The sequence below is a fragment of the Archocentrus centrarchus genome, chromosome 14 (genome assembly GCF_007364275.1).
Source record: "Archocentrus centrarchus isolate MPI-CPG fArcCen1 chromosome 14, fArcCen1, whole genome shotgun sequence".
NCBI classification, from domain to species: Eukaryota; Metazoa; Chordata; class Actinopteri; order Cichliformes; family Cichlidae; genus Archocentrus; species Archocentrus centrarchus.
In genome coordinates, this window is record NC_044359.1 from 28,444,602 (window position 1) to 28,456,956 (window position 12,355).

A 12,355-nucleotide genomic window follows, 5' to 3' on the forward strand; every position below is an offset into this window, starting at 1 on the left:
ATTGAGGGCTACATTTAGCACATTTGAAGTTATTGTTCAACTTTGCCTTTTTATAAGATATTTTTCACTGTAATGAAGGGACTACTTAAGATTTCATATATACTATTGAGCTGTTTTGGGGGAAAAGGGAATTCATCACCATTTACTCTTCTGTCGTGGGACACTTTTACGTCCGACCAAAGTATTCAGAAGTCGGAGCCTACGGCAAGCATTTGAAAGCATCACAAATGCATTTGTCGCACCTGCTGACAATTCAAAGGAAAATGCCGAAAACCTGTACTAAGGCAACAACGCTGTCACGTTTAGGCAATTACAGGTATGTAGCTGTCATATCTTACGGAATAATTAAGTTTGTGTTGTTTACAATGAATGACATTATTACACTCTTTACCATTGCTAGAGAATGAGGGCAAAGCAGCTTAAAGGGAGAGCATTATGGTCAAGCTCAGGACTAGCCTTGTCGACATCGTGTACGTGCTGTTTAAAGTTCAGTAGAACTAAAAACTAAAAGCAGCAAAACAAAACTCCACTTTCCATTGATTAAAATATCACAAAAACATTCATCTAACTGTTAACTGGAAAATAAATATAGTTGCTTTCGGGCATGTCATGGCTTTCTTCTAAGAGCGTGTGATTAAACGTGGATTAGGCTCGAATTCACTGTTTATTGATCTGCAATAACCAAGCGTGGCTTCTAACTATACATGAAGCTTTAGTGGAGACTCTCATACACATAACTGCAGTTATCCATCGCTTGGTGGTGATGCTGAGTATTTGAGATCAACAAAGCTAAGCTCTTTGAAACAGTGTATGTTTGTATGTAGGACAGCTCGAGATCAGAGATATGTCACTTTATAGGACTGAGAATAAATTAAATATCTAGGGTGTGTGTTCCGTTTGTTGAGACTGCAGTGCTCATTCCTCTGCATATAGCTGACACCAGTATAAAAGGCTACTTTTCTACTGATTTGAATTTATTTGCATTATAGGGTGATAGTGGAAAAACATGTTAGAATAAATTACAAGAAAACTGCAACTTGAGTAGAAGTGTCAAGCAGTTTGATAGATTTTTGAAATTATTTTTAACCATAAGCTGTACGAAGAACTTCAAGTCTAAATATTAAGTGCGGAAAGTTCAGAGGTCATGTGAAATGTAAATAAAAACAGAATGACATGATTTGGAAATCATGTGATCACCATCTTTACCTGAAAATGGTACAAAGAGAACATTTAAGTTGTTAAAATGGAGATGTTTTGTTTATTTATGTTTAATTTGATGCCCACAACACAAGAAGTCAACAGGGACCCCTGTTAGTGCCTGTGTCTCTGAGAAGACCAGTTGTCCTGTTCTTGCTTGCTATGATCTCAGCTGTACAACAGTACGGAGCTTTTTATTTTTCATGGGCTGAATGTTTCCACTGGGTGATAGGTGTGTGGAGTGCAGCCAGTCCTGTTTAACAGCTAAACTCTTATCACAGAGCCATGCTATTGTACTGTAATATGTGCAGAGTTTGTTTTGGCATGGTCTTGGTAAAATGAGGAAAGCCTTCCCTGACACTGAATAGCTGTAAATCCATCCATTCATCCCTCTTCTTTTGCTTATCCACTTCAGGTGGATGGGGGTGCTGGAGCCCATTCCAGCTGTCAAGGGGTGAAAGGTGGGGTTGGTAGTCTGTCACAGGGCAAACACACAGTCAATCATTCACACTCACACCTATAGCCAATCCTAAATAGATGGCTCTGGACTGTGGGAGGAGGCCAGAGTACCTGGAGAGAAGCCAGGCAAACATGGAGAAACTCTGCACCGAACTTGTGGATTTGAACCCAGGATGTTCTTGCTGTTAAGCAAGAGTACTAACCTCTGCACCACCAGGCTGCCAGCTTTTCTGTGCCTTTCTAGATCATTCAGTATTACTTGTGCTTTCACAGATGTGCTTGTTACTCATACCAGACATATGCTCTAATGCACCTCAATAGCATTGTGGGTGCTGGCTTTTAAACTTTGTGCAGATATCAAGCTGGATGGTCTCTCCTTTTGCCTGGTGATGTGGAATTTCGATTTACCACCACATTAGTTTTCCGCTTCACCTCAGGCCACCTTAAAATAGTTTAGGACCAGAGATGGTAGCAGCTGAGGTTAGATGATTGTTACATTGTTGTTTTTATATATATATATTACAGTTTTAAATGAGCATTTATGTTAACAGCAACAAACTGTGTTCACTCACAATGCATTTTTCATTGCAGTGTAGTGGGTTTTTTGTGCAGTGCTGCCTGAGGGCTTGAAGGTCATTGACATTTAATATTGGCTTTCAGCCTGGATGTTGTCCCTTGCATAGAGAGATCTCTCTGATTTTCTGTCTTTTAATCATATCATGTACTGTAGATGATCAAATATCAAATTCCTCAGCAATTTTTTTGTTGAGAAACACTGAGAAATTGTTAAACTATTTGCCCATACAGTCTTTCATAGTGATTCGCTCACCCCCATCATTACTTCATAAAGACTGTTACTGTTTAGTGAACTGGCTGTGAGATTTTCTATCAGGCTTTTTTTTTTTTTTAACTTTGAAAAGTGGTGCTGGCATTAAATTTGAAATGAGCATCTATTTATAGAATACAGCCTATAATATAGTACATAAAATGTAATATGTGTATGTTATAGTAATTATTATTTAGTCAGTGATGAATCACCTTTTTGCCGTTTATTCACTCTCTGACCAACACAAAGTTCTTCCACTATGTTCTTTCAACAAAGCTTCTCTGTGTTCACTTTTTCTTTTTTTTTTATCTCTTCCCTACAGATACCACTGAGATATTGAAACCCAGTGTTGATGTTTTCAGGTACTGTCATGAGACTCTTTCCCAACAACTTACGCCTCTCATAATAAACTAATCAGCTGATAAATAACTCCAGAATAGTTTAAGCATGTTTCACCGCATGAAGAAAGACAAGGAGAAGGATAAGGACTTGGGTAAGAAGGAAAAGAAAGACAAGAGAGACAAGAAAGAACGTATGTCTCAGTCTGAGTTAAAGAGTCTAGAAGAGATGAGCATACGTAGAGGCTTCTTCCCACTTAATCGAAGAAACTCCAAGAAGGACTCTAGGAGCAAGCTGGAGATCTCTAGTCCTATCCCAATTAAGGTGGCTAGTAACACAGAACTCTCCCTGACTGACCTTGATGCTGAGCAGCATCACAAGACCGTGGAGCAGAGAGTGGGCCAACTAAGTGCAATTACCTCTGAAGATGTGACGGGAAATGAGGTGGAAAGTAATCGCAGCTCTGTGAAGGAGAGAGCAGCTAAATTTGGGGAACTGGCCAAGATGAATACAGTGGTGGGCCAGAGGAAAATAACCACCCTTTCTCAGGTGACCAAAAAGGACAATGCTTTGGAGGCTTCAACTCTTTCTGGGCATAACTGGACTGCACCTTTTACAAAGTTACACCCTAGTTCAAAGGGCACCATCACAGTTCAAATTCCTGAGATTGTGGAGAAAACCTTCCCTGGTGCAGACCTACAGTTACCTGCACTTGTCTCTCCGCCAGCACCAGATCCAAGAGAACTTGAGCTACAGCGACGCAGCACTGGGGATTTCGGCTTCTCTTTGCGGAGGACCACCATGCTAGACAGACAGCCTGATGGTGGAGTGTGCCGGCGTTTGGTGCATTTTGCCGAACCAGGTGTTGGGACCAAGGACCGGGCTCTGGGCCTGGTGCCAGGAGACAAACTAGTAGAAATCAATGGGGTCAACGTGGAGAACAAAAACAGGGATGAGATAGTGGAGATGATTCGTCAGTCTGGAGAGTCAGTACGGCTAAAGGTGCAGCCAATTCTCGAGCTGAGTGAGCTGAGCCGCAGTTGGCTGAGGACCACTGAAGGCCCGAACAAAGATGTAAGTAGTACTGTTGACTCACGCTTGGTCTACTGTGTGAATAGATTCTAACTTTTTAAAAGCAAACTCCACGCTTGATAGTGTTCTGTTTCTGTGTCATCACATTATTTCTTGTCAGACCCTGTTTGTGCTGGCTGGGGTATTGATGTTGGATCTGAGATTTCATAGTGAGAAACACAGCGGCTCTGTTGTTTAAATACATGCATACTTGGAAACCTTCTAAAATAAAAACAAAAACCCTTTCCCTTATTATTTTGTATTTATTTATCCTAAGTATGTGTTTTTGCACCCACCTTTAGAAGATTAAAAATGTCTGGATTATGGGTGGAACTGTAATGACATTGGTAATGTGATTTTGTGCTTGTATGTATGGGGGAGTGTCTCAGTGTGTGTTTTGAAAGAGAGAATATGTTCTAGTGTACATATAATCCCCCCCCCCCCAGTCCTTTGACACCAAACAATGGGACGCTGAAGGAAACAACAGCCCAAACGCCGCCACAACACATGGCCATATGGTCTTGTAAGACTTGGCTGGCTGCCTATTCAGTTCTTTTCACCCAGATAATCATGTGCAACAAGTGGAGGAGCATCAAGTTAAACTCTTTATTAGCTGGCACAACAAACACCTGAATTTTAGCCTTTTCTTTCTTTCTTTTTTTTTTTGGTGGTAATATAATTTGTACAGTAGGTAAGAAACTTTGGTTAGCGTTGGGCAGTACAGTATGTGCTGTTTATTAAGGTAGTGATGTTTGGAACTATAAGGGGAATACTGGAATATGTTTAAATTAAAAGGTTAAAGCCTGCAACTTTGCGTTTAGTATTTTGTTTTATTTAAATGCACTTTATTTTTTATTGTAATTCTAAGTATTTTGTGGCTAATAATGTTTTGGAAAAATGTAAATGACCAAAAGGAGGTGGTAGTAGTAGTAGTAGTAGTAATAATTATAGTAATGATAAAAATAATAATGATGATGATGATGATGATGATAAAATAATAGTAATAACAGTATTCATTTTAAAGACCTTAAATTTTCTAAGATAGCCAGGGCTTCATTTGTTTGTATGGATGGTTAGAGACACTTGCAAATGTGTTTGTAAAGTACAGACAAATTCAGGTTAAAAAAAAAATTATAAACCACTTTTGTGCATAAAATGTTCATACACACAGTTTACTAACAGTGCAGTGTTACTAAATGAAGGCCATTGTCTGGTAGAATATATCAGCTGGAACTATTCAAATGAATGTGTACACAACTCAGTTGCTTCCCTGAAATAAATGCCTGTCTACTTTGTCCTACATTCAAGCAATCTTGATGATCAAAAAGACAGGCCTTTTGAAAAAGCACGAAATGTGAATGTGAGGCTGACCCAGAACCAGCAGCACTATTTTTAGGTGGTTATAATAAGATCTGGATTCTGGATCTAGAGCTCTGCAATACAGCATGAGACCATGAGATGCATGAACATGCAGTAATTTGTATGCTGGCTTCATTTATTTGAAGAAATATATAGTTCAAATATACTTAATCACTGTCTTTTCATTAGTCTGTTATAAGTTTGATACTAGAGTCTATACTTGAAACACAAAGCCAGGGGATGGTTTGCTTAGCTTAGCATCAGAAGTTGAATGGGGGAATCGGTTCGCCTTGTTTTGTCCAGAGGTTTTTTAATTTTTATTTATTAAAAAGAGAAAAAAAAAATCCATCAATCATCACCACTAAATCTCTCAAATGATGTCATTATATCAATGCCTTTATGGAGCTACGCTATAGAAAGGATAAATCGTGTTTTTTAAAGAGTGCTATTTCTTGGCAATGAGCATTGACTTTATCAAATCTTGTCATCAGTGTCAAGTTGCCAAGCAACCACTGACAATCTTTGTAACTGCAGTGAGAATACAAGAATAATAAGCCTGTTACCGAACAAAAACGGGCTAGGATTGGTATGGGCTAAACACCTGCTCTCTCACAGTTTGCTGCCTGTTGTTTTTTTCTTTGTCATTATTGTCTGGTGCCTGATTACAGTATTGTCAGAGGGTTTGCTGCAGGCTACATATGCCCTTCACCTTTTACACACAGATCTGTGCAGCTGTCATTAAAACTGAAATAATCTCCACCAATTCAAATGAGCTTGGCACTAAATTAATTTGCTATTCAAAGAGTCAGTGGTAGATCCTTTCTCAAGAAACAGAAATAACTCCTGCACCACACTTAAATGACTTCATTTATGCACCATTGAGCATGTTAACCTTTTGTCCACTGGGTCACACTGATCAAAAAACATAACCTTTTTTCCTTTTTGTCACTGTAAGTTCTTTGTTATAGACACTGAGTTTTAGTGCATTTGCATAATAGTCCTTTTCCTACTGTATATGAGTGTCTGAGTGATATACTTGCATGAAATTTTACAAGCAGCTGCCCACTAATTACCCTGATAATCCTGTGGAGGAGCTTGCATTGGAATCACACCAGCAACCATGCCCACTGAGTTTGCAGAATACATGTGTATCTGAGTTCTTCTTTCCTTTGGATAACTGCAACATACTTGCACATTTTTAATGATGGAATTTCATTTTAATATTAACAGACATAAAAACCTACCAAAATACTCCAAACTGCCTTGTGGTAGTTGTTAAAGTACTTTTCTAGCACCATATTTTCCATCATGAATCAACAATACTAGACACATGGGCCCTATTCCAGAAAGCAAGTTTAACTAACAACTCTGATTACCATGGTGACTGATTCTGAGCCTAACTTGCTCTTTGGCAGGTTTTTTTTTTTTGGTTCAACAAACTCTGCCTCTGACTCCTCCCCTCCTGCTGCACCTGAACCACCTGTCTGACACTGATTCATTTCCTCATTCATAAAGTCGCTGTCACAGCGTCAGAGGAGCGAATTCATTTGCAGATGTTTGTTTTTATAAGCACTGAAATCCCAGTTAGACGTTAGTTCGTTATTTGTTGTATGTAACGTGAAGCTTTTACAGTCGTTCACTCATCAATAGGCCATAAGGAAAGAGACAGCGATTATGTCACAGATTTATAATCAGCACAGCTGCAGCCGTCAGACTGTCAGTCCATCTGAAATATTTGCTGTAGTTATTGTGGCATCACTGTTTAAATCACACAGATCTGTATAAAGCTTTAGATGCAGAACACACTGATCAGTGATCACTCATTTGTTGTGTTGTAAAAGTCAGTGATGGAAAAATGTCTGGATCTTGATCTATGATGTGAATGTTTGAGTGAAGATGAGCCTGAAATAATTTAAAGACTCAAACTGAACCTGATCAGCTGTTCTGGAACAGGAAACTCCGAGTTGCCGATCTCAGAGTTGATCAACTCAGTTTGAGTCTTTCAGACTCTCTGCTGGAGAGAGGTTCTGTGCAACGTTCAGTTCGGTCTTCTGCTGCAGTAAATCAGTCAGATGCAACGTGCAATCGTAGACGCACTCACAACATTGGCTGGATGTTTGTTGAACTAGACGGTTTCTTCACAAACTTTCCATGATGATGTTTAGATTTGATATTGTGATATTAAAAGATGGAAATCTGACCTGCCCATCAGAACCTGACTTTGATTTAAGAAATGGATACCTCCACCTTTCAATACCCCCACCCCCTTTTTTTTTACTTGACTGAGTGCTGTCATTTTGTATTTGAAGGAGATTACTATTAGGGTGTCCCATAAGATTTTTAATAAACTATCATAGATCATGGCTGACTGGATGCTGCCAAACCTATTATCCCACATCACTTCAGCTATACCTTTCCTACCTATATCATTCAGAAATCAGCTGATTTTTAATCTCCTCAAGTCACCCATTTATATCAGATCATCCCCTTTTCCACAGGGGACATGCTACAGTATTGTGTTAGCAATGCAAGTTAGTTAGAGTGGATTAGAAAAAAAAGGGGCTTCCTAGGAGAAAGATGATCACGATTCATGAAAGGGCTATGTTTAGTGTGTCATTTTGCTTTCTCTTCATTCTTTATGACTTGAAGTTGTATAATTTAACATTTTTTTTGACCAGGTGTTCTTTGGACACCCCTCCCTTTTTTTCTCTCTCTCCTCCTTAAAACTGTGTGTTCACAGGTGAATTTGTTACATGGCCCACTTTAAAAATGAAGTTCAGCCCTGTTTATTGACTTCAAATCCAGGTCATCTCCTCACATTTTGACGGGAGAGTGATGATTCGTTTCTACTAAGTTTCTACTAAAGGCATGGATGGGGATGAAATACCTCAAGTGATTTCTGACTTCCTTTCCTGGGATAATCAGTATGGAGAATTTAATTTAGAAACAAAAGCCTCTTAATAAATATAAAACTTTATTTGAAAATAAGACAACACATTGTAAGTAAGGATTCTTGCTATATCATATGTCTGTCATACTTAAAATATTCAATTTAGTTATAAACATGTTGTCGTCTGCATTTCATGCTATAGCTTAATATGATTCAAAGAGCTTTGATAGTATGGAGGCATTTAACTGGGTCAGAATCAGTTGTCTGTGGTGTATAGAGTCCTTAATCTTTAGTCTGCAGCAACCGTGTGTAGACAGTCAGTCAACACATTGCTGTGTCCCAGTAACAGACTCTGGGGATTAGTAGTCTGCTCTAGATAGATGAGCCAGGCTGTGTGTTTCTGGCTCTTGCTAAGTGCTAATGTGAACTTCTGAGCTTAACACGAGATAAAGTGCTGTGTAGCTGTTCATAGAGTTTTGGGCAATGAATGTAATTTAATTAATTACTGCTAAAGGGAACAAAATGATTTCATCTGTGGTGATTCTGAATGAACTAAATAATAAAAAGGCTCACTGAGTCTTGAACTGGTTATTGGATTATGTTTGATTTATGAAGAAAGGTATGTGTCAAGAATGGCCTACCTAGTTAAGCCTGTTTGTACATTTACATGTTTTACTTGTGACAGCACTTCCTGACACCAGTGAGGTGAATGGCTTATTGAAAGGCACCTTATCCTTTTGCTTTGTTTTACCTGACTGGCTTTACCTGTCCTCGTACCTAAAAGTCTTTTAATTCTTCTTCTTGAGGGTAATTAGTGGTTTGCACCTTGCTGTTAACATTCTGCATTTACATTCATCTCTTGAGCCATTGTAGAGTTGAAAATGATGCATCTACCTCCTTGAGAGTGTTCTTGACTTGGGTAGATGTTGTAAAGTTGTTTTTCTTTCTTAACCAAAGAAAGAGTCCTTTGATCAGCCACTTGAGTTATCTTCTGTGGTCTTTCAGGCTTACTGGTGTTGCCGAGCTGGTCAGCGCACTTCTTCTTTCTAAGTATGCACCAGATTCTTGGTCTGGCCACTCCTAAAAATTCTGCTCTCTCTCTGATAGGCATATTTTGAATTTTCTGCCTAATGATGGCCTCCTTCACTTGCATTGATATCTCTTACTGCTAAGAGTTCCAGTGAACAGCAACCAAATGCACAATCCAGCACTTTGAATCCATTAACTGTTTAATTTGTCAAGAATGAGGAAACAGGCCTCACCTGGCTATGAAACTTTAACTTAATTGTCTAATTACTTTTGAGCCTCTGAAAATGGAAGATGGTGAATGCAATATTTTTGTTAAACTCTGCGAATTAAAGCTGAAAGTCTGCACTTCAGTCACATCTGGATTGTTTGATTTAAAATCTGTACTACTGTATAAAGAGACAAAATTACTAAAATTGTTATTGTCCAGTGACTTATGGACTTAACTGTACAGATCAGCCACAACATTAAAATCACTCCTTTGGACACACAATCTTTTGGGGGTGTCCTGTGATTTCTGGCAGCATAACCTTGGGGTCCTGTGTGTTGTGGGTTGGCTTCTCTGTAAGTTGGGCATGTTGGGAACTTGGTCAGATTGGGTTAATGCCTTGTGCTCTTCCATGTTCCTGAGCAGTTTTTATGGTGCGGTGTATTGTGTGCTTTAGGAAGCAGCTACCACTGGAGAGTGCTGTTGCCATACGGTTGGTATTTGTCAGAAGAACGAGGCACTCAGCATTGGCTGATACAGGAGTGTTTTATCACCATCACCTGTTGTACTTAATGATCATGGTGGTACCAATTAGACAAGGTGATGATGATTCCTGCCCCAGACACTGGTGACTTCCTTTCTAGAAAAGGTCAGAATTGTACCTGTATTTGTGTACACAGCAGCAAGGAGTAGCAGTCATTTTAGCCCTGTTCAAAAAAAAACTGACTGATGCTGGTGGTCAGACTTGACTTTACAGTAATACTTTGTCAATAAATCTTTCATTTTCCTTATGTTTTTGTATTCAACTTAGTTTAGGTGAAGAACAGAGTGCAGACTGGGTGGAGATGAGTGTTGGGGTGATGTGTGATAGAAAGATAACAGCAAGAGTGAAAGGTTTACAAAATGGTAGTAATACCTTCTATAGTATATGGTTTAAAGATGGCGGGACTAAGACAAAGACCGGAGGAAGAGCTGAAGATGCTAAGATTTTGGTTGGGAGTGACCCGAACGGACAGGATTAGAAATGAGTCAGAGGGAGAACTCAGGCTGAGTGGTTTGGTGGCAAGGTTAGAGAGGCAAAGTAGAGATGGTTTGGACATGTACAGAGGGGGGGGCAGTGCATATACTGGATGTTGAATATGGAGCCGCCAGGCAAGAAGAAAAGAGGAAGGCCGCAGAGAAGATTCAGAGATGTAGTGAGGGACATGCAGAGGGGTTGGTGTGACAGAGGAGGATACTGGGGAAAGAGGGAGATGAAGGCAGTTGATCCTCTGTGAAGACCCCTAAACGGACCAGCTGAAAGAACGTGAGTCATTCAGCTTAGTTTGACTCCATATTTTTGCCCTGATCATCCACTATCTTTCCTTCAGTGTCTCTGTGCAGCTTCATGTCATCTTCGAAACAAAACCACTGCTTTAATGACAACTCCACATTGTTGATGTATACAGTCCCACCTGTCTTATATTGTGTGACACTAATATTGAAATACTGCTGTGTCCTTGTGCGGGATACAAACATGAACACACTGTAGAACAGCTACTGCTCAGTGTCTGTCTCTCATGATATACTTTTTGCTTTATGTCAACATGCTCTTTGTTTCTGCAGCCACTGGTTAGTGTTATACTGACAGTTTACACTGAAAAATACAATGTATTGAAAATGGGTCAGTATGTGTAAGAACCTTCTTTGAAGGAGAGAGATTAATTTATTGATTTGTAGCGCCCTCTTGTGGCGTAAAAGGTGACAAACATGTTTCTTTTGCAACATGTTGTGTTGCCTCTAGATAAAAGATTCACTGAAAGTGTACTTTGATGCTATTTATTTCATATTTGTTTATCTATTCCTTCCTTCTGGAGGTTTGTACAGAATTGGCTGCATATAGAGTTAGGGTGTAGTTAGAGGCATTTGTTGGGTTACTTAATCTGTTTTTTGTCTTATACTTTTGGGTTTCCTTAAAATAGATGGGGGTGAGGGGTGTGTGTGTGTGTGTGTGTCGTTGGGTGGGGGTATAAAAGATAATAGTTGGTACAGCGCCTGAAGAGGGAGACTCCTTTTCTGACTCCCACCAAGACAAGCGGTTGACAGGGAAAAGTGGCAGTGGCAATTGATGTGATGAACGCTTTCTATTTATAACCATTTTTCAGCAGCTGCTGCTCGTCTGTCTCCTCTTACATTCCCCCCTCCGCTCCTCAGGCCACAGCTTAGCTGTGCTGTGCTCACTGTGACCCTGCCCTCGAGGTTGCCCTCCCTCTTTCTCAGGGCTAGTGACAGTGTGCTCTTACGAGACCCAGGTTTTACTCTACCTTGGCCCTGGCTGCACTGCTCCAGTGACAGAGTGAAGATTGGAAGGTTAACCAGATCCAGAGAAAAGGTAATGGGCTCATGTCTCTGGTGGACTCTGTATGTGTGGCAAGTAGTGTGATCGGCTCACAGTGTACATGCTCTGCTTAGCAGTTCTATTAGGGGTCTGATGGCATCTCAGAGTGGCCTCCTTTGCTGCTGAAACTATTTATAGGAGTGGACTGATGAAATCAGGGACAAAGATGGTGAAACATGTTGCTGTACAACTCATTTTGGCATGCCGCCTTAATAAGTAAAAGTAACTAAATTATAGTTTACCTTTCTCTAGTGTGCGATCCATAGGTTTCCTGATTGCTTTTAAGTCAGTCCTGCAAAAGAAACAGATACTTAATAATTTTCATAATGTTTTAGTGTGGTGATTTAGGGAAAAATTAGTTGGGATTTTTTTCAGGATTATTACACAATGAGGATGAAGCTCACATATGGCACAGCTGCAGATGAATGACTTTGTTTTGCTTCCTTGTTTTGGATCGTGTTGTTCATGTGTTTTGCAGTTTGAAGAAAACAAACTTTTCATTTCAGTGTGGTGTTCATGTGTTTTATCTTCAGTGCTGCGTAGTTCCACTCCCCCGTTGGTGAATGACCTGTTGTGTGCAGTTCAGTGTCCCGCTGCTCATCT

General features: G+C 39.8%; 1 protein-coding gene across 1 annotated transcript in view; it reads left to right on the forward strand.

Moving 5' to 3' along the window:
- The first annotated feature begins 221 nt into the window (after positions 1-221).
- LOC115791757 (unconventional myosin-XVIIIa-like) overlaps positions 222-12,355 on the forward strand; it is a 63,161-nt gene continuing 51,027 nt past the window's right edge. The window contains exons 1-2 of the mRNA XM_030745989.1: positions 222-316; positions 2,805-3,895. Coding sequence (XP_030601849.1) covers positions 2,930-3,895 — 966 coding nt within the window. The 5' untranslated portion in view covers positions 222-316; positions 2,805-2,929. The remainder of the gene's footprint in view (positions 317-2,804; positions 3,896-12,355) is intronic.